The sequence below is a fragment of the Erinaceus europaeus genome, chromosome 10 (genome assembly GCF_950295315.1).
Source record: "Erinaceus europaeus chromosome 10, mEriEur2.1, whole genome shotgun sequence".
In the NCBI taxonomy this organism is placed as follows: Eukaryota; Metazoa; Chordata; class Mammalia; order Eulipotyphla; family Erinaceidae; genus Erinaceus; species Erinaceus europaeus.
Window position 1 is genome coordinate 20422211 of NC_080171.1, and position 27528 is coordinate 20449738.

The 27528-nt window shown below is 41.4% G+C and overlaps 3 protein-coding genes across 3 annotated transcripts; 2 read left to right on the plus strand and 1 right to left on the minus strand.

The window, feature by feature from the left end:
* Positions 1-4074: 4074 nt before the first annotated feature.
* NDUFB6 (NADH:ubiquinone oxidoreductase subunit B6) lies at positions 4075-13538 on the plus strand. The gene is made up of 4 exons (XM_007522879.3): positions 4075-4374; positions 7620-7712; positions 9988-10032; positions 13361-13538. The coding sequence occupies exons 1-4, from the start codon at positions 4195-4197 to the stop codon at positions 13427-13429; spliced, it is 387 nt and encodes a 128-aa protein (XP_007522941.1). The 5' UTR covers positions 4075-4194; the 3' UTR covers positions 13430-13538.
* SMIM27 (small integral membrane protein 27) lies at positions 13434-14703 on the minus strand. Its single transcript, XM_060199292.1, has 2 exons — positions 14571-14703; positions 13434-14245 (listed from the first exon to the last, which is right to left on the minus strand). The coding sequence occupies exons 1-2, from the start codon at positions 14613-14615 to the stop codon at positions 14123-14125; spliced, it is 168 nt and encodes a 55-aa protein (XP_060055275.1). The 5' UTR covers positions 14616-14703; the 3' UTR covers positions 13434-14122.
* Positions 14478-27528, plus strand: TOPORS (TOP1 binding arginine/serine rich protein, E3 ubiquitin ligase). Its single transcript, XM_007522882.3, has 3 exons — positions 14478-14616; positions 16107-16304; positions 24117-27528. Exons 1-3 carry the CDS (start codon positions 14614-14616, stop codon positions 27024-27026), a joined length of 3111 nt encoding a protein of 1036 aa, XP_007522944.1. The 5' UTR covers positions 14478-14613; the 3' UTR covers positions 27027-27528.

Genomic DNA, 27528 nt, shown 5'->3' on the forward strand with positions numbered 1-27528 from the left:
CCAAGCAAATCAGTTAGATCCATGCATTTTGTCTGCTATTTTAAGAAGCTGGTTTTTATAAATTTTATTTTTTTGATTTATTTTTATTATGGTTAGGTGAGCTGGGAGGTCCAGGTAAAGTATGGCTGAAAAGGATCAATGAAGGGCCTTGGAGACAGTACAATGGTTATGCAAAAAAGCCTTTTATGCCTGAGGCTTTGAGGTCCCAGGTTCAGTCCTCAGCACTATAGTAAACCAGAGCTGAGAAGTGATCTGCTCTCTTTCCCTGAATCTTTCTCTATCTCTCATTAAAAATATTTAAAAAAAATTTTTTTTAAAGGGACCAGTGAAGAAGCTCTGTGGTCTGGATGATAAAACAAACTTTGACTCAGACCTCATTTCAAATCCTGGCTCTGCCTTTTCTTAGGGACATGGCATTGGGAAAGTTATTTTCATTTCTTGGCTTCTTTTCTCATCTGATAATTGGTGACAATAATATCTAACTTACAAGGCTTTTGTGAAGGCTAAATGGGATAACTTATTTGGAAGAACACTACAATCAATTTTTTTTTGTTATCTTTAGTACATTTCTGCTATATTAATCTGATTTTATTTATTTATAATAAATAGAGACATAGAGACATTGAGAGGAGAGGAAGAAATAGAGAGGGAGAGAGACAGAGAGACACTTGCAGCCCTGCTTCACCATTCGTGAAACTTTCCTTCTGCAGGTGGAGACCAGGGGCTTGAACCTGGGTCCTTGTGCACTGTAATGTGTGTGCTTGACCAGGTGTGCCACTGCCTGGCTCCCTCAATCTGATTTCAATTCGTAAACGATATTAGCCATCTGAGTTAAAATAAAATATCCTGAGTGAAAATTATAACTAAATGTTATATGTAGCTCCTTTAGGGTCCCTGTTACAAAATGCCATTGTAAAATCCAAATATCCTTACTGAGGGCATTTTTTTTTTTTACCAGAACCCTGTTCAGTTCTGGTTTATAGCATTTCAGGGGATTGAAGCTGGGATTTCGGAGCCTCAGGCAAGAGTCTCTTTGTAGAGCCGTTATGCTATCTACTCCCACCTGCATTCTTGATCCTTTAAAAAAATTATTTAATTTTATTTTTAACTTTTTAATTTTCTTTATTGTTATTGGATAAAGACAGCCAGAAATTGAGAGGAATGGGAGATAGAGAGGGAGAGAGACGAAGAGACACCTGCAGCCCTGCTTCACCACTCGTGAAGCTTTCCCTCTGCAGATGGGAGGAGGCGCTCAAACTCAGATCCTTGTGCACTGTAACAAGTGCGTTCAACCAGGTGCATTACCATCTGGTCCCTTCTTGATTCTTTAAGTGTGGAATTCTCTTGTTATCGCCTTCATTTTGGGAAAAGGCAGAAGGAGGAGGCCTTTTTCCTTTACACAAGTATACATTGACAACTGGTTTCGTGTCACACATTGTATAGAATTCACCAGAAAAAAATAATATAAAGTTGCAAATTTATTGGAAGTATATAGAAAATAAACAGAAACAATACATAGAAAATATTCACAATAATAAATATTTTAAAATATTCATTATCATCAGTGAGGTGATGTGTTTTAAGCAGAAAATAGATAAGAAAAACCTAGAGGTTGGTAGTTTGCTATTTGATGAGTAGCCAAGGTGGCTATATCAAATATGCCATATACAAAGGCCCTGAAACAAAGTTATGCATGGTGGTCTCTATGAGGAATTGGTGGATGGTCCATGTGGTTGGGGGTTGAGTGAGTATGGGAAAGGTATAGAAACTTCGAGGAGGGAGACATGGAACTAGGGAGTGTAGGTCTGACGGCATAGGTTGGCCCATAGTTTTCTTTTATAATGATATGAAATGTCTATGTACTCTTAAGAGTCGAGTCTATTAAGTTAGATATATTCAAGAAAATTTAGCTCCTATCTTTGGCTCCTTTATCCTATTCCTTTCCATTTCCACAAGTAATTTTTTAATGCCCAAAGGAGTATCAGATTTTCTTTTCCATTATTTAAAAAAAATCTGCACACACACACACACACACACACACACACACGGTATCACTATCATCCTATTCTGTTTGGATTAGAGCTAATATAATGTGTTCACTACTTTCCACTTAACTTTTTTCACTTAACAGTATTTTCTAGAGATGACTCCACAGTTGTATATAGAACACTTCCTAATTACCTTTTATTTAAATAGCAGTTTTATTGCCACTGAGCAAATAACTCAACTGGTAGAGCATAGAACTCATTCATATTCCCGAGGTTCCCTGTTCCATTCCCAGAATTGCCTGCACCAGACTGGTGATCTAACTTCTCTCTGATTTTTTCTCTCCATCTTATGTGAAATTCTCTTTCATGTATAACCAAGTGAATCTTAAAAAAAAAAAAAACCCTTTAAGAAACAGCTTTATTGTCATGTAATTGAAAAAGTTCACATATTTACTGTATATTTGATGGAGTTGGGCTTAGCATACACTCCTAATACCACCACCATACTACCTCCAAAATTCCCTTAGAGTTAACCCTTTTGGTTGTGGTAAGAATCCAATATGGTGGTCCGGGAGGTGGCGCATTGGATGAAACATTGGACTCTCAAGCAGGGGGTCCTGAGTTCAATTCCCAGCAGCACATGTACCAGAGTGATGTCTGATTCTTTCTCTTCTTCTATCTTCATGAATAAATAAATAAAATCTTAAAAAAATACAACATGAATCCCATGCTTTTAAAACAGTCTACTTTTAACAATTACACATGCAGTATTCCACTTCATCATTGTAGCACGATTCATTCAACCAGTTGACGAACTATGGTTTAACTTCCAGAATGCTGTTAGAAACAGTGCTGGGGAGTGGGCGGTGGCGAACCCAGTAGAGCACTCATGTTACTAAGCACCAGGATGGGGTTCAAGCCCTGGGTCTCCACCTTTGGGTGGAGGGGTGGGAGAAGCTTCACAAGCAGTGCTGCAGGTCCCTCCCTTCAGGGTTATCGCTGAGTTCAGTGCCTGCAATACTAACCCATTGCTCTTGTGGCCATTTTTGATTTTTCTTTTAATAGGCCAGAGAAATTGAGAGGGGGAGGGGAAGGTAGAGAGGGAGAGAGAAAGATAGGCACTTGCAGACCTGCTTCACTACTTGTGAAGCGACCTCCCTGCAGGTGGGGAGCCTGGGGCTCCAACCAGGATCATTGTAAGGGTCCTTGCGCTTTGTACTATGTGCGCTTAACCCAGTGCGCCACCGCTCGGCCCCTCAATTTTTCTATCCAATAAATAAGAAAAAAAAAGTGCTGTAGTGAATAGTCGTAAACATTCCTTTCATATTTTTACCACTGCATTTTTAAATTAATGTTCTTTTTAAAATTATTTTTTATCTTTATTTATATATTAAAGACAGCCATAAATCGAGAGGGCAGGGGTGATAGAGAAGGAGAGAGACAGAAAGATACTTGCAGCCCTGCTTCACCACACACAAAGCTTTCCCCCTGCAGGTGGAAACAGGGTGCTGGAATCCAGGTCCTTGCGCATTGCAACAAGTGCGCTCAACCAGGTGCGCCAGCACTTGGTTCCCCGCTGTATCTTTAGGATAGAGTTCTAGTAGTGGAATTGCTGGACCAAAATGCGAGTGTGTCCACTTAATTCTGATACTAAGCTAGTTTTTATAATGACCTAATAAGAAAGAACAGACTAAGACAGCTGCTTAGAGTTACTTTACCAGCCACTGACACGGCTACGATTTAATCTTGGATGTTATGGTCCTCACTAATTGAAGAGAACCAGGGAAAGAGGCAAGTGGGGGGATTTTGCATAGGGACATCACAAAATCATCTAATCTTTCTTCCACCTCTCAGTACACCTCTCAATTCTTTCTTCTCACCAGAACCTCTAGTCTTTCCACTTCTCACGATTTCCTATCCGTCAAGTCCCCACTTTGGCCATAACTCCTACCACCCACCTCCTTATTCGATCCCACCTGCCTCCCCACACCCCAAATCTCCGGGTAAACCGAGGCCAGCGCTTTGCGCGTGCTCGGACACTGCACGGTGATTGGAGCAGCTGCGGAGGCTCCAAGTTGACGTCATAAGCACGCGCCACTCCCAGGTGTCCTCGCAAGGTCGCTTTTCAGAAGCTGGATCTCTGGTAGGTGACAAACCGGGCTACAGGGGCTCGCCGTGTCCTTCTTCCCCGGGTCCCTGTGCCACCATGACGGGGTACACTCCAGACGAGAAACTGCGACTGCAGCAGCTTCGGGAACTGAGAAGGCGATGGCTAAAGGACCAGGAACTGAGCGCCCGCGAGCCGGTGCTGCCCCCGCAGAAGTTACGGCCTATGGAAGCTTTCTGGAATAGATTTTTGCGTGACCAGGCCCCCTGGAAGAACATGGTGAGTGACAGTTCTTCCCAACATACACACTCGGCCTGCTGGTTGCAGTACAGCAAAGAATGACATGACTCAGTCCCCGTGGTCCCCTTAGAGGGAATCGGGAAGAATCATCGTCCGAGACTTAGTTTTAGCTGGGACATTTACTTTGTCCCGGGAGACTTGGGCTGGGAGTTAGGAGTGCCGGCTCATGTTAGGCTTTGGAAGGGTCACTTTCTTATGTTGTGATGTGACGAGAAGAATGATCTTCCCTGAAGTTTCACGTGCACATTTGATTTTTCCAGAGTACTATAGAGCTCTGGATATTGGTGGTGACAGGATTCGAACTGGAGACTTCTCGAATGCACATCCTGCACCCTAGCACTACAAATCATCCTGGCTACTGACACTCTTTTGAGTGTAGAAATCTTCCCTTAGGATGATAGCCAAGAATTACTAGAGTTAACACTTTATGACTTTTAATACATGAAGACAGTTGCCTGATTTTTATGGCTAAGGCTGTAAAGACCAATTAATACTACATTCAGCTACTTACCTGAAGGCACAGTGAATTCTTCGCTCACCTTCTACAAGATCTTATTGGTATGCTTAGTGAGTCATATTCAAGAATCACTTTTCTAAACTACTGTATGTGCTTTTAACACAAAAATACTATTTCTGTACTTGACAGAATATCATTCATTCACAGCTATTAAAAATGGTGATGTCAGGGAGTCGGGCGGTAGCGCAGAGGGTTAAGCGCAAGGACTAGTGTAAGGATCCGGGTTCGAGCCCCAGGCTCCCCCACCTGCAGGGGAGTCACTTCACAAGTGGTGAAGTAGGTCTGCAGGTGTCTATCTTTCTCTCCTTCTCTCTGTCTTCCCCATCTCTCTCCATTTCTCTTTGTCCTGTCCAATAACGATGACAACAACAACAACAACAACAGTAATAACTACAACAATAAAACAAGGGCAACAAAAGGGAAAATAAATAAATAAAATATTTTTTTAAAATGGTCATTTCATTGCACCAAAGACTGGGGTGGGTGAGGCAGAGAGTTCAAGTCCTGGAACATGATGGTAAAGGACCTAGTGGGGGTTGTATTGTTATGTGAAAAACTGGGAAATGTTATGCATGTACAAACTATTGTATTTACTGTCGACTGTAAAACATTAATCCCCCAATAAAGAAATAATAAATAAATTATGTATCACTCCTTCAAGAGCTGCATTTGTTTTCAGGTGTTTGAGCCATGTTATTATATATATATATATATATATATATATATATATATATATATATATATAGTAAACTTTATTTTATTTGATTGAACTGAGAGAAATTGAGAGGGAAGGGAGTAGGTAGAGAGGGAGACTGAAACACCTGTGTACTGCTTCATCTCTCATGAAGCTTTTCCCCTTCAGATGGGGACTAGGGCTTGAACCCAGGTCCTTGTGAATGGTAATATGTTTGCTTAACCAGATGCACCACCACCAAGTCCTCTTTTAAAAACCATATATATATGAAAGAGCATGTCACAGGGCCAGATGGTGTGTGTGTGTATGTGTGTGTGTGTGTGTGTGTATACACACACACACACACACACACACATACACACACACACACAAATGGAGAGGGGAGGAGGAAGTAGAGAAGGAAAGACCTCCAGTCTTCCCCCTGCAGGTGGGAACCAGGGGCTTGAACCTGAGTCCTTCCTTGTGCACTGTAATGTGTGTGATTAAGCAGGTGTGCCACCACTTGGCCCTGCGACATGCTCTTTAGACTGTTAATTAAGTCCCATTGATTCTGAGTGATAAATGCAATAGCTTAGAATGGCTTTCAGTGACCTGCCACACTAGTTAATAAACTGGTAATGTTAATAAATAACACTTGGTGTGATTTGTCCTGGCACTTTATTAGGGGCTTTCATAGTACTTCATTTAAGTCTGTACCTCTAAGATAAAACCATTTCTTTGTTTTGCTTTAATTTCTTTATTGGGGGGTTAATGGTTTACAATTGACAGTAAAATACAATAGTTTGTACATGTATAACATTTCCACATAACAATTCAACTCCCACTAGGTCCTCCTCTGCCATCATGTTCCAGGACCTGAACCCTCCCCCCATCCCAGAGTCTTTTACTTTGGTGCAAGACACTAACTCCAGTCCAAGTTCTGCTTAGTGTTTTCCCTTCTGATCTTGTTGATAAAAACCATTTCTAACCCTTTTACACATGTGGGAACTGAAGTCTTCTAAATGAGGCTGCATAAGGAGTGAAGGTGTTCACATTGAAGCCTATGTATCTTTTTTCCCCCCCTTCTAAAGCCTTCAGTGGAATCAGTGAGTACTTTTTTGAGAAAATGGTGATACTTGTTTATGATGGTGTTGTTAAACTTTGGCTCAACCCGCCTTTCAGCCTTTATATTCCTGACATGTTGTTTTGGGCAGCCTCTGGTTAAAATGTTGGCATCCCACCAGTCCAGCCAATAATCCAAGGAAGCAATTAATCATTCGTTAAATCTTTGTTTTCTGTAGTCATGTACAGCATTTATAACCCAGATCACCCTTTCTCTGAAAAGGGTAGGTGTTGCCTTCATATTGGCTATCACAGGAAATTTCCTGTTTTAGTTCTTTTTTCTTTTCCCCCCATAGAGCTTATACTGGGGCTTTGTGCCTGCATGCTTCCACCACTATGGATGAATTTTTTTTTTTTTTTTTGGAGAGAGGAGGGTCAAGACCACAGCACACTCCTGGTACTGAAGCTTTCATTGTGCTCCCATGTGGTCAGATCCTTACACATGGTAAAGTATGTGCTCTATTGAGTCACCTGATCATCTTTCACTTTTAAAATAGTGTGTCTTAAAGTGAGGGTGGACATTCCACACTGTTACATAAGGCATTCTTTCTCCAGCATTGATAAATAAAGGAGGCGACTTTTCCTGAAAAAATTCTGTGGATTGATTATTCTGGTATCTGTTGAAATTTTTCTTTCATTTTTTAAGACTATATTTTTTATTTTTAGAAAAGTAATAATATGGATGTCTTGTTTTTTTTAAAAGCATCTATAAATGTCACACTGTAGTCCAGCACAGTGCTACTTAAAGACTCATTTGCTATGAACTGTCAGGCCTTGTGTTTAGTAAAAATAGTTGAATAGGTAAGATTAGCTATAGTGTATAAAGAAATATTGGCATTTTGAGATATCTGCCACAGATATAAAATGGGCTTGGCTTATCTGTTTATTTTTGTGTATTACTTTCCCCCCCAGATCTACAAGGTATACAGAAACAGTATCTTTGCTTTCACTAATGTACTTATACCGGCCTGGATTGTTCATTATTATGTCAAATACCATGTGAATGTAAGTATGCTTTTTTTACATTATAAATTACATAATTCCATGATGTAACTACAAGTGATTTACATTGACTATTGTGTGAAACTGTTTCTTCTGTGGGTATATCTGTTTCCTATGTGCATTTCAGCGAGTGGCACAGGAGGGGAGCAGTGCTGGCTACCAGTCATGGGACATTGTAACTCAGTGAGGTGGGCCTTCTCGTACCCAGTGAGGAATGTTAGAGACTGAGTAGATGACTTGCACGATAGGAGGCAGAGAGACACTGGTGAATAAAACTGTTTGAAGAGCATTGGCAGCCACTGGTATAGGATATTCTCATCTGAGCAAGGTGAGCACAGTATCTTACGGTTTAAAATACAGTGATTGACACTTAAATATAGATGCAGCCGTGGCTCTTCCCTTCCTCTGCCCATTGACAGGACTACGACACAGTGTTACCTCATGGTAACTAGTAGATCTCACAGTTGGGGTTTATTTTCTCCACTGAAAGAATTCACAGTTCCTTGGAGAAATGACTGATTCCATGGGTAGGGCTCAGAAAGTATAATAGAAGATGACCTTGTGGATCCAGAAAATAAGGAAGTGTTCAAAGAGGCGCTGGGCAGTGGCTCACCTGGTTGTGTGTAAATATTACAATACATAAGGACCCAGGCTTAAGCCCCCGTTCCACTCCTGCAGGAGAAGCTTCATAAGTGCTTAAGTAGTGCTGCCAGTGTCTTTCTCTTTCCCTTCATAGCTTCTCTCTCAATTTTTTCTGTCCTATCAAATTAAAAAATAATTAATAAGTGATAATGGAGATATAAGGGCATTGTAAGCTTGAAAGGACTCCCACTGGAGCAATTTGAGCATTAAAATAAATAATGATAAATGAATAAGCTAAAAGAAAGATAATAATTAAAATAATTAAAGAAATGTAATAATTAAAATACAAATCCATCTAAGTTCATAAAAAAAAGTAGATGAATGAATGAATGAATGGAAGAAAAAACTTTTTGTACAGTGGGTTACTAAGTAATAAATGAACAACAAAGAATAATAGGAAAGTTACTACTTAATAATTATAGATATTATTTGGGCTAGCACTAATGGAGGATAAAAATCATTCCACTAAGATTAAAAGGTAAAGAGTCAGTAATAATGTCCATGTGTAGCCAAGACCGAGGATATGACTAGAATGGCAGGTCAACATTGTCTTGAAAACCCGAGACCAAACAATGGAGAATACCTTGAAAGCTAACCAGAGGAGGTCGAACTTTATGTGATAGACAGTGGGAAGCTTTCCTTTTTTAAAAGGCAGTATGACAAATTTTGAAAAGCAACAACAAAAAGACACAGTAAAACAGGATCTTGGAAATCATAGAAAAGACTTTGGCTTTTTTTCTTTAAGAATTAAGAAACTGAGCAAAGGAATGATTTTTTTTTTTTTTAATGTCATCACACTGAACTTCACTGCTTAACTTTTTCAAAGAGAGCGAGAGATAGACCGTAGCACCAAAACTTCCTCCACTGTGGTGGAGGCTGGGCTCTAACCTGCCTCATGAACATGACACTGCAGGTCTACTATCCAGGTAAGCTATTTTGCTGGCCCAGGGCTGATACATCTTCAAAGAATCAATCTGTTCTGACTTGAGAGAACAGAGGTAGGCGGCTGCAGATGGAAAGCAGAAGACTAGAAGGTGAGGTTTGATTGAGTACAGGAGTCCTAGAGCTGATGAGCAGCACTTACCCAGGACATTTGTGTTCAAGGTAGAGTCACGAAGATCTAAGGAGTTCAGGTTTTTGACCTTTGTAAGTAAGAGGGAGGAAGCACAACCTTGCAATGAAAAGGAAATATGCAGAGCAACACTTTGGGACTGAGGGACATTAAATGTTGGACCGGGTTAAATTTGAAATGTCCATTTGATAAGCAAGTAGAGATCTTGAGTAAACAGCTGGTGAAAATATGGGTGTGAAGTTAAAAATTGAAGGGGCTGGGTGGTGGCGCACGTGGTTGAGTGTACATGTTATAATGCACAAGGACCCAGGTTCGAGCCCTTCAGTCCCCACCTGCAAGGGGGAAGCTTTGCAAGTGGTGAAGCAGTGCTGCAGGTCTCTCTCTCTCTCTGTCCCTCTCTATTTTCCCTGTCCCTCTTGGTTTCTGGCTGTCTCTATCCAACAAATAAATAAAGATAATAAAAATAAATGATAATGATAAAGTTAAAATTTGAGATATGGTATATGCTGTTTTATGGAAAAAGCTCTGAGATGGTAATTAACTGAGTCATTATTTTCATTGCAGACAAAACCATACGGTATTGTGGAAAAGAAGCCTAAAATATTCCCAGTAAGTCATCTTAAAACATCTCTCATTTTTCTTTTGTTCATTGTTTTTCCTTTGCTGCCCCAAGTAATCAGTTGAAGTGTCCTTTTATTCTTGCCTTTAATGTGTCTAATATATATATATATATATATTAAAAAGAAAATAGAGGAAATAAGGTGGGGGTAGATAGCATAATGGTTATGCAAAGAGACCCTCATGTCTGAGGCTCCAAAGTCCCAGGTTTAGTCCCCCACACCACATTAAGCCAGAGCTGTGCAGTGCTCTGGTGTTTCTCTCTGTGTCTTTCCTTCTCTGCATCTCTCTCAAAAATAAATAAAATACATATTAAAAAAAAAAGAAATAGAAGAAGTAGAGTGAGGTAGCAATTATAGTTGAAATGAGGTGGGCACATTTCTTTTCAACCTAACTAAATTTTTTTTTTCCTGTAAATTTTGTAGTCAAAAAATGAAGTAAAACTTTTCAGTGGTGCCCTATTTCATATAAAGCCAAGGCCTTAGGACAGACACATTTTGAGAAGTTTTCTCTTTGAGGACTTGAAGAATGCTTACCGGTACATATATTAGTTAGAATAGGAGGGGCCATAAAGAGTAGTTCCCAAAAACTCACTTAACAAAACAAAGGCTTATTAGATATTAAAATCATAGTTTACTGTTGATCAGGTTATCCTCTACGATCTTAAAGTTATGCTGGAATCTGAAGTTTGCAAGATTATTTTGGGGGAAGACGGAGTAAAATTCAGGTCTAAACTTAGGAGCAGTCTCCATGACTTCTTTTTGGCTGTAGCTCATTCTCATTGTTCCAGGTATCTATGTCCTTTCACCAAATAGTTTTTTGCTTCCTTCCTATGGAGAAATCTTAAAATCAGAGTTCACCACTGCAACTGTCCCCAAAACCAACATCTCCAGATAATTTTATTTCTTTTGGAGATTTGAGGATCAAGAACAGTAAGAACTCAGCCACACTCATTGTTTAGTGGTGAAGTGAGAGAGCATAGCAGTCAGTCATTATTAGCAGTGCTGAATCTCAGTTGTCAAACATTGTAAACCCCCCTAAACTCCTGTATCTGGGAAGTTACTTGAACAGGCAGTGATTTTGTTTTCTGGAAGAGACCATCATTTAACTGAAAACATTCACAGGTTCTGTTATCTGTTTGATTACATACGATATTTGGCAGACCTGAAAAATACTCATTGTTTGAGACAGTACCACAAGTCAGTAGACAAGTCCTTTTCTTTTTCTCTTTTAAATTTTATTAGTGACTTAATGTTGATTTGCAAAATTATAAGAGGGATATAATTCCGCACCATTCCCACTACTAGAGTTCTGTAGCCCTGTTCCTTTCATGGGAAGCTACAGTAGTTTTTCCCAAGATTGAAGACCTGGGTTGACTATTGTTTCTGTAACTTATCTGTCTGTATATACATTTGCCCCCCATTTCCCCCTATGATCTTGCTCTGTTTTCCTTTCTAAGTCACACCTTCACCTATTACTGCTACTGAATGTCCTTCTTTTTTACCTCTTCTTTCTGGAGTTGGGAGGTCAAAAGGCTCTGGTCATCTTCCCCTATCAATTTTCCCCCTCCTAGAGTATGGACCTGAATTATTTTGGGGGTGCAGAAGGTGGGAGTTCTGGCTTCTGTAATTGTTTCTCTGCTAGACATGGGCATTGGCAGGTGGATCCATATCCCCAGCCTGTTTCTGTCTTTCCTTAGTTGAGTAGGGCTCTGGAAAGGTGAGGTTCAGGGACACATTAATGAGGTTGTCTGCCCAGGGAAGTCAGGATGGAATCTTAGTAGTATCTGCAATTTAGTGCCTGAAAGGTGGTAAGATATAAAGCAGGACAAAATGAGTAATGAACAGGAACCAAAAAGTTGGAATTGAGCAAATGAGAACAGGGACCTTAGGATGGAAAGAAGCTAGGATGTCTGTCAGGTATATTTCTTGGGGCCCATGACTTTCTTATTTTTTTTCTTGCGTTTGATAGCTAGCATGGAGGTGGACAGATTATTGTCTGAGAAGATAAGAGTCAGAGTTGAGAAAACGGCTAGAAATGTTCTTTTACTTTTTTGTCCTTAACTCAGTCACATCTATCTGGAGGCCACTTGAAGCTCACTGCAATATCATTGACATAGAACTTAAGAGTTCCTCTGTTTGCCTAGTTTTATTGGATTTCTCAGAATTTCTTCAGTGTTAACTATCTAGAAATTTAGAAACAATCTGACTTTCCAGGCTCTAATATTTTTTATTCCATCTTTATTTTCCTTTCCAAAGCAGCTACTTCTTGTCTGAATACACGTTCTTTGAAGTACACTTCCAAAAACAAACTAGTAGTGGTCAAACACATTTTGTAACTTTTCAACTACTTTTCCTAGAACTTCAAATTCATTTGATGTTATGCTTTTGTCTTGTTAGCCTTCTGTTGGCATCTCTTAGCCTCTAGTGCTAGTGTCTATACTGCCATATTGCAAAGTCAGTGATTGTAGTTTGGTTTTTAAAATGTTTTTTATTTTTATTGGATAAAAACAGCCAGCAATCAAGAGAGAGGGGAGATAGAGAGGGAGAGAGACAGATACCTGCAACACTGCTTCACTACTTGCAAACCTTCCCCCCTGCACATGGGGACTGGGTGCGAACCTGGGTCCTTGTGCATTGTATCATGTACATTCAACCAGGTGCGCTACCACCCGGGGTCATCATTACCTCTTTTTTAAATTTTTTTAAAAATTTATTTATTAATGTAAAAGAGAGAACGAACCAGACATCACTCTGGTACATGTGCTGTTGGGGTTTGAACTTGGGACCTCATGCTTGAGTCCAGTGCTGTATCTACTGTGCCATCTCCCAGTCTACTTGTTATTACCTCTTTATGCTAATGGAAGATGTTTTCCTGCAACTTCTTTCTAGTGCTATTTATAGTCATGTATAGGAAAGCTTGTCCATTTACATAATTTTAAAGACAATTTTCATACCTTTTCTTGTCACTTGATTGAGACTTCCCCTATTTTATTTATAGTTTTGTTTTTTTTTTTAAACATGATGAGAGAACCAGAGCATCATTCTGGCACATTCATCATGTTTAAAAAAAAAAAAAAAATCTTTCTGGGGGTTTAAGCTAGTATCTCATGTTTGAGTCCAACATTTTGCCACCTCTTGGACCAATATACTGTACCATTTTGAATATTGGTTGTTTCTCTTTAAACAGCTTCTACTTTGTCTACATGCTCTTATGAGTTTGAGTGCCAGAACTGAGTTAAATTTTCCAAGTGAGGTCTTAACCAAGTTTGTCACTTCTGCAGGCAAAATTTTTCTATTAATGCATCTTTACTTTCTAGGGTGATACTATCCTGGAGACTGGGGAAGTAATTCCGCCTTTGAAAGAATTTCCTGATGAGCATCATTGAAGAGTACTTTCAAATTTCAAAGGCTTAGGAGCCCAAGTTTATTACTACTACACCATATTTACTGAATATATTTTCTGGAAAAGTAACTTTAATAAAGTTTACTGTCTGGTATGTGTCTACTTCTTCCCAAACACTGTACAATTTGAGATTCAATTATTTAACTAAGTAAAAAATGAACATGCTGATAAAATGGTTTGAGTAATGACATCTACTTTTTCTGGACATTCTTGAGAAACAGGATCTAGAAAATTTGTCACATAGTTTGTGTTTGTTTTTTAATAATACAGTTAGCACTTCAGTCTAGTCTGATGTGAAGCTATGCAACAGAATAAAATATAATTGTAAGAACTGAAACTCCATGCCTTTTTACCTTAAGTCTTTCTGAGGCATTCTGAAAGAAATATTTTTTAGAAACTAGATTGAAAAGCCCGTCATCACCTCTCTAATCTGGTAACTCAAGGCAAGCCATCTGGCCTAGGTTGTGTTTTTTAAATTTTTTTCTGATGGGAGAACGTAAAAAGACAAGCCTGTAAGTCCCTGAAAAACTGGCAAAATAATGATTAACTACGAAGAACAATGGACGAAGAAGGGAAATGCGCAATCTTCGTATGATGAATTTTAATGTTAAAAACTGGGTCGGTATCATGTAAGCAAGCGTGAGGAGTACACTGTGTCTCTCACAGGATTCCAGAATCACAAGTTTTCACTCCTGGCGAACATCTGGTCCGGGTATTCCTTCCCGAGCTGGCGCCGCGCAGCCACAGTGGAGGCGTAGATGACATAGCCCCAGGAGAGCACCACGACCCCGAGGAGCAGCTAGGGGAGGGAAAGGCAGAAAGAGTGAAAGCAACGTCGCCCACCCCCCACCCCCTCCGGCTTCATCCCGTCGCCACGGTCGGAATTCTCGCCATCGGAACTGCTGGTCTAAGGGAGTTCCGGGGGCGAGCCCGCTGCAGCTGCCCTGACGCAAAGGCGGCGGAAGAGCGTGTCCTCCAGGAAGAGGCGGAGTCGAGGTGGGGGAGTGAAGCGCTCGACTCCGAAATGGATCTGGGGAGTTGTGGACGTTGAAGAAAAAGGGCCTTCAGCCTTCGGGTCTAAGGGGTCGACACCGTGGAGCCCCGCCGCCAGACGAAGGACCTACCGCTGAATAAATCCACTCCAGCGTGCGACGACTCACGGGACTCATGGTAAGGCGGCGGCGCTGGGGGCGCGCGGAAACCTGCGGAGCTGCAGGCCCTAGAATAGCCTCCAGGGCGGCGGCGGGCGAGTGACGGCCGCCATCTTTAAACCGGGCGCGGAGCCCCGCCCACTTGCTCCCTGGCACCTTCCCCTTTGGCCTGGACGCCCTCTTCCGCCCGGACCTGGAGGCGGGCTCAAGTGATCGCGGCCTTGCCCGCCTTTCGGGAAGGGAGGAGATGAGTGGAGAAAATAGCTGGGATTTCTCTCTTTTTTTTTTTCCTCCACCGAGAGAAGGTGTGCTTTATTAAACGACCTTTCCTTCAGCTACAGTGTCCTTAACGCAGGCTCAAGGACTGTCATATGCATTGAAAGTTTTAATTTGAAAAAAAAAAAGTAATAAATCACGTCTTAAGTATTGCCCTAGCGTCTTGCTCTGGAAGAATGGAGGCCTCTCCTCTCCACCCCCCCCCCCATCTGTTCTTATGGAGACGTTGGTATATTTGTCTTAGAATCCCAGCGTTTATTTTAAGTGCCAGGGCCCCAGCTAATCGATCACTGTAAGAAACAAAAGCCTGGGGCTGCAATAGGTTTTGCTGGTGCAACTCCTTCTAGCAAGAAGCAGGTGGCACGCGCTGCCCGGCCGGCGTAACGTGCCTGCCAATCAACAGTTGTGCGGCGCGGAGCGTTTCTGTGCTCAGAACGGCGGCGCGTGGGGAGGGAGGACGGCGGTTTGGCGCGCGGGCGGGACGGAGTTCAGTTCTAGAATCTGTTTGGGACGCTCACATTTGAGGCTCGAACGGCCGAGTGGAGCGGTGGGCTGCTCTCGTCGCAGACATTCGTTCTTTATTCAGCGCAGATAACTCATCTAGACTGATTTTTAACTCAAGATTTCGGGTAGTCAGGAAAGGGGAGACGTTGCCCTCGACCCTCTTGGGGAAACGTTCAGCCCCGCCTGTTTCAGGTAATCTTGTTCACCAAACTGAAGCCCAGGATACACGGGTTAGATCGATTGTGGATGCACTCGAATCCCGATGGGGGGGTTATTCCATAGCTGGGCAGCCAGAGGTGAAAAGTCACTTCACCGCCTCGCAGCCCCTGTATTGTTAACAGTCGGGAGAATTCGGGTAATTTGAGAGCTGGGCCAGGCTGAAAGTGAGATTGAAGTGTGGTTATCGTGTTCCCCGGGTTTGTGCGGCGAGAACACTTGAGTTAGGCTCTCCGCCGTGCTCCCCGTTGGGTAGTAACGGGCGACGTGTGCAGATGGAGCTGGGCCCGGGGAGGGCGGTCGGGACGCTCCGCTGGTGGGGGAAGGGCCCGTCTCGGGCGGTAGCACGCGAAGCCCCGCCCCCGGTGCCGGCCGCCCCTCACCGCGCACGCGCCACGCCGCCGAATGTTGTGTTTTGGTGCTGGGGCGGGGGAGGGGCGTGTGTGTGGAGGGGGTGTGGCCTTTTGCCCCCGTCCCCAAACTGCCATTGGTGATGAGTCCTTTACGTCACAGGGGTCGCAGCAACCTCCGTTGGGGTCTCCGCTGTCTCGCGAGGAGGGTGAAGCGCCCCCGCCGACTCCGGCTCCCGAGAGCCGGCGGCGAAGTCGCCGGGTACGCCTTCGCGGATCCTGCAGTCACCGACCCAGCTGCCTGGGCCGCCGAGAGCTCGCGGCGAGCGCCCCAGCCGGGCCTGCGCCGGCCTCCTCGGAGGTGAGTGGGATCCGGAACAATAGGGTTTGGGGTGGAGGGGGCGGGGGTCGGGAGGGCCGGGCGGACTGGAAGTCCCGCGTGGAACGAGGCCCAGGGATGCGGGGTCTCCGGAGCCGCGAGGCAGGGCCCGCAGCGGCGGGCGCACCTGTGGCTGGGTCAGTGCTGGTGCGGGGGGAGGGAGGGGCTGCGGTTCCTAGAAGGCCGCCTGGCGCCTGGCGAGAGGCTGCTGTGTGTTAGGGGAGGGGGCCGGGGGGGGGGGGGGGACGGCGCCACGACGTCTGAGCGGTGATGCCCCGCCTGCCAGGTGTGACCTTGGCTGCGCGCAGGCCCCCCGCCCGTCTGCGAAATGGGGACGGCGGCGTCGTGCACGCACCTGCTGCCCAGCTTCAGGGACGGGCCAGGCCAGGAAGTGCCGCCAGCACCTTTGGCATTGGAGGCCGGACCTCACCTGCCTGTGGCCTCAAGTTTATAAACGGTGCGGTGAAGAGGAGGGGCCGGTAGTGATGGAATTTCTTTTCTTTTTCTTTTTGTTCTTCTCCCTTTTTGCTGGGTAGCTTTCGCAGTTAAGATGAATTAAGACGTAGGAACCTAAGATTCGAGTTGGTAGCCGTGAGTATTGTGCTGTTCTGGTTTGGTTTTAGTCAATAAAAATGCAAAACCATAGTGTAAGCCCAAAGATATGCTTATGGGGGACGAATGGGTTCGGAGGGGGGATGGCTCGTTCCCAACAATGACTTTTTATTATTGGACCTGGAGTTCAATTTGATGGGGTTGGTTCGGTAGTTTGACTTCCGTAGGATCTTCTGGGATTGTCCGTAGGATCTTCTGGGATTGGTGGTCGGTTGCAGTTGATAAGCTGCTATTCCGCTCCAAAATGTGATATATGAAAAAGGCTTTGTCCTTGTTACAGTCAGCATATTTAAAAATTTGGAGAAGAGAAGGTTTGGCTTAATTGTTCCTGAAGATATAAATACCACCACTTGGAAGACACTAAAGAAATGGTCTCAGAAGAACTGACTGTGGAAATTAGTCTGTAGTCCTAATTCCTGGAATGCCGTAGACAGACGCAACTTATCAATGTGCACATTCACTTGAGTGTTCTCTTTCTTTCTCTCTGTCTTTTGCCTTGATTATTAAGAGATAAAATGATGAAGAACAAAAAAGAGTAAATCACATACTAAGTCTACCACCAGGTCCACCTTTGCTAAGCCCAGAATCTCTCCTCCAAATCTTAAGCCATGCAATATTGTGATTCCTGTTTTGTTTTTCATATATTTAACCAAATTCTAATTTAATATTTTAAAGAGGGATTTTGCAAAATGACAAGATTCGTCTACTTTGGACATTTCATATAAGTAGTACCATAAAACATGATCTTTTGTGACAGCTTTATTTTTCATTTTGCATAGTGAAAATGAGCGTACAGTTTATAACATGTATCAGTGTTTGCTTCCTTTTTATTTCCAAGTAATACTCCATTGTAAGGGAGCCAGGTGGTGATGCACTTAGTGGAGCACACTCAGTACAGTGTGCGAGGACCCTGGCTCAAGCCCCCAGGCATTTCAAGTGGTGAAACAGTGCTGCAGGTGTTTTTCTCTATCTGAAAAGAAGAGAGAGGGGAAAAAATTAATTATTCCATTGTAAAGCCATATAGCACATTTTATTTATATATATATATTGGTTGATGTGCTTTTGGTTTTTGTTTTTTTTCCCACTTTTGAGCTACTGTAGCGGATGTTATTCAGATTTTTTTATTTTTGCCTCCAGGGTTACCATTTTGGTGTCTGTCACTACTAATCTGCTCCTGGTGGCCATTTTTTCCATTTTATTTGATAGGACAGAGAAATTGAGAAGGGTTCAGGAGATAGAGAGGGGGAAAAAGAAAGACACCTGCAGACCTGCTTTGCTGTGCTGCTTGTGAAGTGCCTCCCCCTCACACACATGTAGGGAGCCAGGGGCTTGAAGCCAGATCTTTGTGTGAGTCCTTGCTCTCAGTACTAAGTGTGCTTATCTGGGTGTACCACCACCAGGCCCCCCCATGTACAACTTTTTTTTTTAAAGATGTATTTACTTAGGAGAATGAGAAGAGGGTGAGCAAACCAGAGCTTCATTCTAGCACATGTGATGCTGGGGATCAAACCCAGGATCTCATGCTTCAGTGTATAACACTTGAGGGTCCAACAGTGGTCCATCTCCCAGACGACATGCAGTGTTTGAATGAAAATAAATTGGCTTCCTCTTCCATAGATGAAGAATTGCAGGGCCACTTAGTAATGCTACTTCATTTCTATTTTAGCATATATTTTAATTTTAGTATTTAGTAATAGTTTTGAAAAACCTAAGTTCCTTTTTGATAATTTTACATTTATTATCAGTGATGTGTTGAATAATTCTCTTGATAGCTAAAGGTACTTCTCGTACAAATAGGAAATACTGGAGAGGATGTGAAGGAAGGAGCACTTTTGTACTGCTGGTGGGAGTGCAAAATGGTCCAACCATTGCAGAAAGCAATTTGGAGACTTACTGGGCTTAGGAATGGAACTACCCTGCAGCTCAGCAATTCCTTTCCTGGGGATTTGCCCAAAGGAGAGAGAACTATGTATCAAAAAAGTTCTGTGTATATCTATGTTCATAGCACAGTTTGTAATTGCCAGAACCAGGAAGGAACCCAGATGTTCAACATTAGATGAGTGGTTAAAAAAAAATTGTATATCTACACAGTGAAATACTACTCAGCTGTTAAAAATGATGAGGTCTCCTTTGCATCCTCTTGCATGAAACTTGACGACATCATGCTGAGTGAGAAACTAAAAAGAAGGGTGAATACCAAATGATCTCACTTATTAGTAGAGCTTAGCAAAGTAGGCACGGGGAAAGATCACAAAGTGAAGCATGGACTGGACATGGTGTATTGCAGCAAAGCAGAGGACTCCTGGTAGGGGGAGGATGGATAGGAAAAAAAAAAAAAAAACTTTGGGGGCCTATTAGAATGAACTTGTTTGCATACTTCAGTGATTGCATTGTAAAGTATTAACTATATATATATATATATATATATATAGAGAGAGAGAGAGAGAGAGAGAGAGGTAGAAGGGGAGGAGGAAAAAAGAAATAGGGCCAGGTGGTGGTGCACTCTGTTGAGTGCACACATGACCATGTGCAAGGGGGAAGGGAGGATGGCTTCTGGGAGCAGTGGATTTGCAGTAGTAGTACCAAGCTCCATCCTGGTGGCAATAAAAATAAAATAATAATAGGAAACAAAAGTCTGATTAACATGTGGCTTTTTTTTTTTTTAATTGTGAATGGCCTTATCAGTCTTTAATATTTATATACATATGAGAGTTTCACATGGCATAGATAGAAGACGCCAAAGTGCATTCTGGTACATGCAGTCCTGGGGGTTGAATGAGGAACCTCAGGCCTATGAGCCCAACACTCTTTCCATTTGAAGCATTTCTCCAGTCGCTCATTGTTTAGTCTTATCTTGTCAAAGTGGTAAACAAGTTTATAAAAATAGAGAAGAGGAAGCATTTCATTTTTTTAATCATATTTATGACTGGGAAGGTAGGGATATGGTGCATCAGTAGTGCACAGGACTTGGATTCAAGAAGACCCGGGTTTGATTCCTGATGAGCAGTGCTCTAGCAAAAAATTAATTGAAGACTAAAAAAATAGCATTCCCTTGAGATTTATTTTATTTGAACTTCAAGTTTACTCCCTAGTGACATTCCTTAATTTCTTTCTGAGCTGTAATTTTTGGTTTATCTTTTCCCTGTGAATGAGAGAATAGACTAGAAATTGGATGGTGTGCTGAGAAATCTGTGCAGTGTTAAAGATCTCAGAGTTTAAGTACACCTATGAAAAAGTTACTATGATTTTACTATACTGTGCAATGGCAATGGCAATATTTGCATTTCTAGTTTAGATAATGGACTAAATTTCTCAGATTAGAAATGTTTGAATCCATATATATGTGTGTGTATATGTATATATATATATGTACATTTGTACATGGCAGGGGGAGGAAAAAGGGAGCAAGGGCCAGGTGGTGGCGTACCCAGTTGAGGGCACACATGACCATATGCAAGGTGAGGATGGCTTCTAGCACCAAGCTCCATCCTGGTGGCAAAAATAAATAGTAATAATAATAAGCAAAAGTCTGATTAACATGCTTTTTAAACATTGATCCATCATTGATTACCTATTCCATTATAACTCTGAGAAACTATTTTAGATGAGCTAATTTAATTTGAATCCTATAACAAAATATTAATAGTTCATAGTTTTTTTAATCCCTTTATTGGGAGATTAATGGTTTACAGTCAACAGTAAAATATAATAGTTTGTACATGCATAATATTTCCACATAACAATACAACCCCCCCCCATACTAGGTCCTCTTCTTCCATCATGTTCGAGGACCTAAATCCCCCCCCCACACACACACACACCCCAGAATCTTTGGTGTTATACACAAGTGTTTTCTCTTCTGACCTTGTTTTTCAGCTTCTGCCTTTGATTGAGATCATTCCATATTTATCCTTCTCTTTCTGACTTCTCTCACTTCACAGGATTCCTCTAAGCTCCATCCAAGATGAGGTGAAGAAGGTGAATTCACCATTTTAAATAGCTGAGTAGTATTCCATTGTGTATCTAGACCACAGCTTGCTCAGCCACTCATCTGTTGTTGGGACATCTGGGTTGCTTCCAGGTTTTGGCTATTACAAATTGTGCTGCTGAGAACATATGTGTACACAGAACTTTTTGGATGGGTTTGTTTGGTTCCTTAGGATATATCCCCAGGAGGGGAATTGCAGGGTCATAGGGTAGATCCACTTCTAGCTGCTCTCCACAGGGGTTGGGCCAATTTACATTCCCACCAGCAGTGCAGGAGGGTTCCTTTGTCCCCACAACCTCTCCAGCATTTGCTGCTGCTACCTTTTCTCATGTATGACATTCTCACAGGAATGACGTGATATCTCATTGTTTTTATTTGCATTTCTCTGACAATCAAAGACTTGGAGCATTTGTGTTTCTCGGCCTTTTGGATCTCTTCTGTGGTGAATATTCTGTCCATGACCTCTCCCCATTTTTGGATGAGGTTATTTGTTTTCTTGTTGAGTTTGGCAAGCTCTTTATATATTTTGGTTATTAAACTCTTGTCTGATGTATGGCATGTAAAGATCTTCTCCCATTCTGTGAGGGGACTTTGGGTATTGGTTTCTTTTGCTGTGCAGAACCTTTTTAATTTGATGTAGTCCCACAGGTTTATTCTTGCCTTACTCTTCTTTGTAACTGGATTCGTTTCATTGAAGATGTCTTTAAAATTCATGCAGAAAACAGTTCTGCCAATATTTTCCTCTAAGTATCTGATAGTTTCTGGTCTTTTATCCAGGTCCTTGATCCATTTGGAATTTACTTTTCTGTTTGGTGAAATATAGTGGTTCAGTTTCATTCTTCTGCAACCCATTTTTTTCAACACCATTTGTTGAAGAGACTCACCTTTCCCCATTTAATAGTCTGGGTACCTTTGTCAAAGTTTAGATGTTCATAGCCAGAGCTGAGCAGTGCGCTGGTAAAATAACAACAACAAAAACAAAAACCTGTTTGGTACAGGAACATACGTACTGACTAGTATAGAATAGAATTGAGAGCCCAGCAGTTTTGATTACAGTGGCCCTATAATACAATTTGAGATCTGGGAATGTGATGTCTTCATTTCTGTTCTTTCTTCTCAAGATAGTTTTGGCAATTTTACGTCTTTTCTGGTTCCAGATAAACATTTGTAGCTTTTGTTGTATTCTAAAAAGAAAAAAAAAACGGGATTCTTGATGGGGATTGCATTAAGTTTGTATATGGCTTTTGGTAGTATATTTATTTTAATGATGTTAATTCTTCCAACCCATGAACATGAAAAATCTTTTTTTTTTCTTCTTTTTTCTTTATGCCTCCAGGGTTATTGCTGGGGCTCAGTGCCTGCACTACGAATCCACTGCTCCTGGAAGCCATTTTTCCCATATTGTTGCCATTGATGATGATGATGTTGGATAGGTCATAGAGAAATGTAGAGAGGAGGGGAGACAGAGAGGGGGAGAGAAAGACCTGCTTCACTGCTTGTGAAGTGACTCCCCTGCAGGTGGGGAGCCCAGAGTCTCTAACCTAGGCCTCTAACTGGGATCCTTAGGCACGTGCGCTTAACCCACTGCACTACCACACAGCCCCCGAACATGGAAAAATCTTTCCACTTCTTGTGTCTTGTTCTATTTCCTTGAATAGTGATACTCATAATTTTCAGTATATAAGTCCTCACCTCTGTAAGTTTATTCCTAGATATTTTATTGTTTTTGTTGCTATAGTAAGTAGGATTCATTTCTGGATTTTCTCTTCTGCTTAGTGTTTGCATGGAGGAATGCCACTGACTTTTTTCTGTGTTAATTTTGTAGCCTGCCACCTTACTATATTGTCTGATAATTTCCAAAAACTTCCTTCTGGATTCTTTAGGTTTTTCTATATATACTATCGTATTATCTGCAAATAGTGATAGTTTGACTTCTTCTTTTCTAATCTGTATCCTTTTAATTCCTTGGTCCTGCCTGATCTCTATGGTAAAAACTTCCCAAACTAAGTTGAATAATAATGGTGATAGTGGGTTGCCCTGTCTAGTACCTGATTTGAGGGGGAATGATTCCAGTTTTTCACCATTCAGTATGATGTCAGCTGTAGGTTTGCTGTAAATGGACTGCATTGAAGCATTTTCTGTCCCCATTTTTTGTAGTGTTTTGATCATAAAGGGATCACAACAGATTTTTATTGTGGAATTTGTTTAGTACAGCCAGCTAGTCGGTTGTTCTGAAAATTAATTTGTATATTATTTGATTAACATAACAGAAAGTACAGAAACTTGAATGGGCTAAGGAAAACATAAAAATTAATATTTAAGATATACAACGTGGATAGTATAGAATACAGTGAAAGTGTTAAAATAGCAAGGCCAAAACATACTAGATTCCAGCTCTGGTAAATTCATTTTGTAAGGTATAGCTCGATAGAAGCTGATAAGTATAACGGAAAGAAAAAACCAATTCTGGTAAGCCTATGGGAAATTATAATAAGGGAAAAGAACTAAAAATATGGCTTCAGGATACTTGTATTATTTTATTTATTTATTTATAGAGAATAGTGGAAGGTCAGAGCTCCAGCACAGGCAGTCATGTCCAGGCTCACACACATGCAAGTCTTCTGTGTCTCTCAAAGCACTTGGATGAGACTTTAAAAAGCTGAAAGACTGATGCTGCCCCTTATTTTACAGAGGAAAATCACTACTCTTTTAACCAAAGTATGTAAATCTTTATTTGCCTTTATGCCCAGATTAGTCATTTTCTTTTTCTTTTTTCTTTAGATTTTTTAAAAAAATTATCTTTATTGGGTAGAGACAGCCAGAAATTGAGAGGGAAGGGGGTGATAGGGAGGGAGGGAGAGAGACAGATCTAATACTGCTTCATTGGACCTAGTGAGGGTTGTATTGTTATATGGAAAACTGGGAAATGTTATGCATGTACAAACTATTGTATTTGCTGTCAAATGTAAAACATTAATCCCCCAATAAAGAAATTAAAAAAAATACTGCTTCATCACTTGAAAGGCTTTCCCCCTGCTTGTGGGGATGGGGCTGGGGTGGGCTTGAGCCTGAGTCTTTGCATATTGTATCATGTACTCAACCACGTGCACTACTACCTGCCCCCCAGATTAGTCATTTTCTTTCAGTGCTTTATTAATGTTTTTTTTTTCCTTTTTTTCTTTTTCCCTTTCCAGATAATGGCATCAGCCGCTAAGGAATTTAAAATGGACAACTTTTCACCAAAAGCTGGCACTAGCAAGTTGCAACAAACAGTACCAGCTGATGCATCACCTGATTCTAAATGTCCTATTTGCTTGGATAGATTTGACAATGTATCTTACTTAGATCGCTGCTTACATAAGTTCTGTTTCCGATGTGTTCAGGAGTGGTCAAAAAACAAAGCTGAATGTCCACTATGTAAACAGCCTTTTGATTCTATTTTTCATTCTGTAAGAGCTGAAGATGACTTCAAGGAGTATGTCTTAAGGCCTTCATATAATGATTCTTTTGCCCCCTCTGAGGTTCCACGGTTCCGCTACCGTACGACTATGACAAGGGAACGCAGTGCTTCTGTTTATTCACCTAGTAGTATTGTGACTCGGAGAACAACAACTCCACCAGATAGTGGAATACTATTTGAAGGACTAGGCATTTCAAGGCCTAGAGATGCTGAATTTATGAGACGGATTGCAATAAGGAGGCCAACTACTTCAGATGAAAGATCCTTGCGGAAATTACAAGAGCAGGATATCATCAATTTTAGACGAACTCTGTATCGTGCTGGTGCTCGTGTTAGGAATATTGAAGATGGTGGCCGATACCGGGACATTTCAGCCGAATTTTTCCGCAGAAATCCGGCTTGTCTTCACAGATTAGTCCCATGGTTAAAACGAGAACTTACAGTTCTTTTTGGAACTCACGGGTCTTTAGTGAATATAGTCCAGCACATCATCATGAGTAATGTGACTCGCTATGACTTGGAGAGCCAGGCATTTGTATCTGATTTAAGACCATTTTTGCTGAATCGGACTGAGCATTTTATACATGAATTTATCAGCTTTGCACGATCTCCTTTTAACATGGCAGCATTTGACCAACATGCAAATTACGATTGTCCTGCCCCTTTATATGAAGAAGGTAGCCATTCTGATTCTTCAGTCATAACAATATCTCCAGATGAAACCGAGACCCAAGAGCTAGATATTAACATAGCCACTGTTAGCCAGGCACCCTGGGATGATGAAACTCCAGGGCCATCTTACTCAAGTTCAGAGCAGGTGCACGCTGCTATGTCTTCTCTTTTAAACACTTCTGACAGTTCAGATGAAGAACTTGTATCAAGAAGAGCCACGTCTCAGATACAAGGAGTACAAACCAATGAGCACCTGAATAATGACAGCGATTCTTCCTCAGATAATTGTGTCATTGTTGGATTTGTTAAACCACTAGCTGAGAGGACACCAGAACTTGTAGAACTGTCCTCTGATTCTGAGGAATTAGGCACTTACGAGAAAATGGAAACCGTGAAGGCACCCGAACAGTCTTACAGTTCTGGTGATAGTGATGTCAGTAGATGTTCATCTCCACACTCTGTTCTTGGAAAAGATGAGCAAATAAGTAAAGGTCATTGTGATTCTGGTACAAGGATGAAGTCAAAGAGGGAGGAGAAACTGTCTTCATCATTGTCGTCTCCCAGAGACCTGCCCACCAGAGGAGACAGGGTATATTCCCCTTATAACCATAGACATAGGAGGAGGGGAAGGTCACGAAGTTCAGATTCACATTCACAGAGTAGAAGTGGGCATGATCAGAAAAGTCGTAGAAAGCATCATGGGAAGAAAAGAGTGAAAAGCAGACAATCCAGAAGCAGGGAGAGTAGCAGACAGAGAGGAAGAAGAGACAAGAAGAGATCAAGAACTAGAGATAGCAGCTGGTCAAGAAGAAGCCAAACTCTGTCTCTGAGTAGTGAGAGCACAAGCAGATCAAGATCTCGTAGCAGTGATCATGGTAAGAGAAGATCACGGAGCAGGAATAGAGATCGTTATTACTTAAGGAATAATTATGGAAGCAGATATAAGTGGGAATATACTTACTATAGTAGAAACAAGGACCGAGATGGCTATGAATCATCTTACAGGAGGAGAACTCTGTCCAGAGCTCATTATTCCAGACAATCTTCAAGTCCAGAATTTAGAATTCAGTCCTTTTCTGAAAGAACAAATGCTCGGAAAAAAAATAATCACAGTGACAGGAAATACTACTACTATGAGAGGCACCGATCAAGGAGCCTGTCTAGTAATAGATCAAAGACTGCATCTACAGGGGCTGAGCATGGGAGAAATGAAAAGCCTGGAGGGAAACGAAAATATAAGACCCGGCATTTGGAGGCTACTAATGAAGTAACTCAACCATCTCAAGAATTTGCTTCCAAAGTAAAGGAAAGCCATTACCAAAAGTCTTCATCAAAATTGGATGGAAACTACGAAAATGAGAGTGACAGCTTCTCAGACAGTCGATCATCAGACAGAGAGACAAAATACAAGAAAAGAAAGCGAAGGACCCGGAGCCTTAGTGTAGAGATAGTTTATGAAGGAAAAGCCACTGATACAAGTAGACATCACAAAAAGAAAAAGAAGAAACATAAGAAAAAGCATAAGAAACACCATGGGGACAGTGCTTCTCGTTCTCCAATTGTAATTACCATTGACAGTGATAGTGATAAAGATTCTGAAGTAAAGGAGGGTACAGAGTGTGACCATAGTGGTCCTCGAGACCCACTACATAATGGATTTTTGACACTGCCTTTGGAACCGTTTGAAACTAAAGATATAGTTACTATAGAAGATGAATTTGGTGTCCTGGACAAAGAATGTGATGTTACCACAGTTAGCGATGACCTGAGTAATGCCAGCAAAACTGTAGGTGACATTCCCCCACAGGTAGGCTCAACTGGACAAATTCTGGATGTTAGAGAAGACGCCTTTGCCTCGGACTTGGAGAACCAGCCCAGTAATGTCTCTACTCATACTGAGTCACCAAGCCAATTGCCATCTCCACGGACATTGGTAGTGCCAGTGTCTCTTGGAGACCATGATATGTCTTAAAACTGCCAAAGCATCTCCAGATTTTGAGAATAAAATGGAAAGGGAAAAAAAACATCATCTCTGTCAGTCTACTTGAAGATGACTTTGGTGAAAACACTTGTCCCTCCCCCTTTAAAGTATTTTAATTTTCTTCTTTTTTTTTTTTTTTTGGTGTGTGTGTGTGTTAAAAATTTGTAAAACACTATTTGTTCAAAAAGTATGTTCCACCCTCAGATATGCACTTTTAAAGTGAAGAAATGCTATTGCTAGCAGTTTATTTAAAACTTGGAAATCTTTTTAAATAAAAACAAAGTATAAACTTAAGAAGTTATTTCATAAAGCCATATGGTATGGACCTATTTTTAAAATAGTTGGTAAGTATTTTTGAATTTTTTTTTTGAGAGTTACTTTGGAAATGTGCTACAAGCTAGGAGAATTCCCTTTGAGTAGCCTTTATTTTTCTTAAAAATTTGTATTACTCAAGACCATTTCTTCAGGTTAAATTAAAGCATTTTAATCTGCA

What these genes read in the sequence shown, in the direction of transcription:
- NDUFB6 (XM_007522879.3), top strand. Translation starts at nt 4,195, where the DNA reads ATGACGGGGTACACTCCAGACGAGAAACTGCGACTGCAGCAGCTTCGG. An exon ending in ATGTCAAATACCATGTGAAT is followed by an intron (nt 7,713 to 9,987) that starts GTAAGTATGCTT and finishes TTTTCATTGCAG; the next exon opens with ACAAAACCATACGGTATTGT. An exon ending in AGAAGCCTAAAATATTCCCA is followed by an intron (nt 10,033 to 13,360) that starts GTAAGTCATCTT and finishes TTTACTTTCTAG; the next exon opens with GGTGATACTATCCTGGAGAC.
- TOPORS (XM_007522882.3), top strand. An exon ending in CTGCGCCGGCCTCCTCGGAG is followed by an intron (nt 16,305 to 24,116) that starts GTGAGTGGGATC and finishes TTCCCTTTCCAG; the next exon opens with ATAATGGCATCAGCCGCTAA.
- SMIM27 (XM_060199292.1), bottom strand. Translation starts at nt 14,615, where the DNA reads ATGAGTCCCGTGAGTCGTCGCACGCTGGAGTGGATTTATTCAGCG. An exon ending in TGGAGTGGATTTATTCAGCG is followed by an intron (nt 14,246 to 14,570) that starts GTAGGTCCTTCG and finishes TCCCTCCCCTAG; the next exon opens with CTGCTCCTCGGGGTCGTGGT.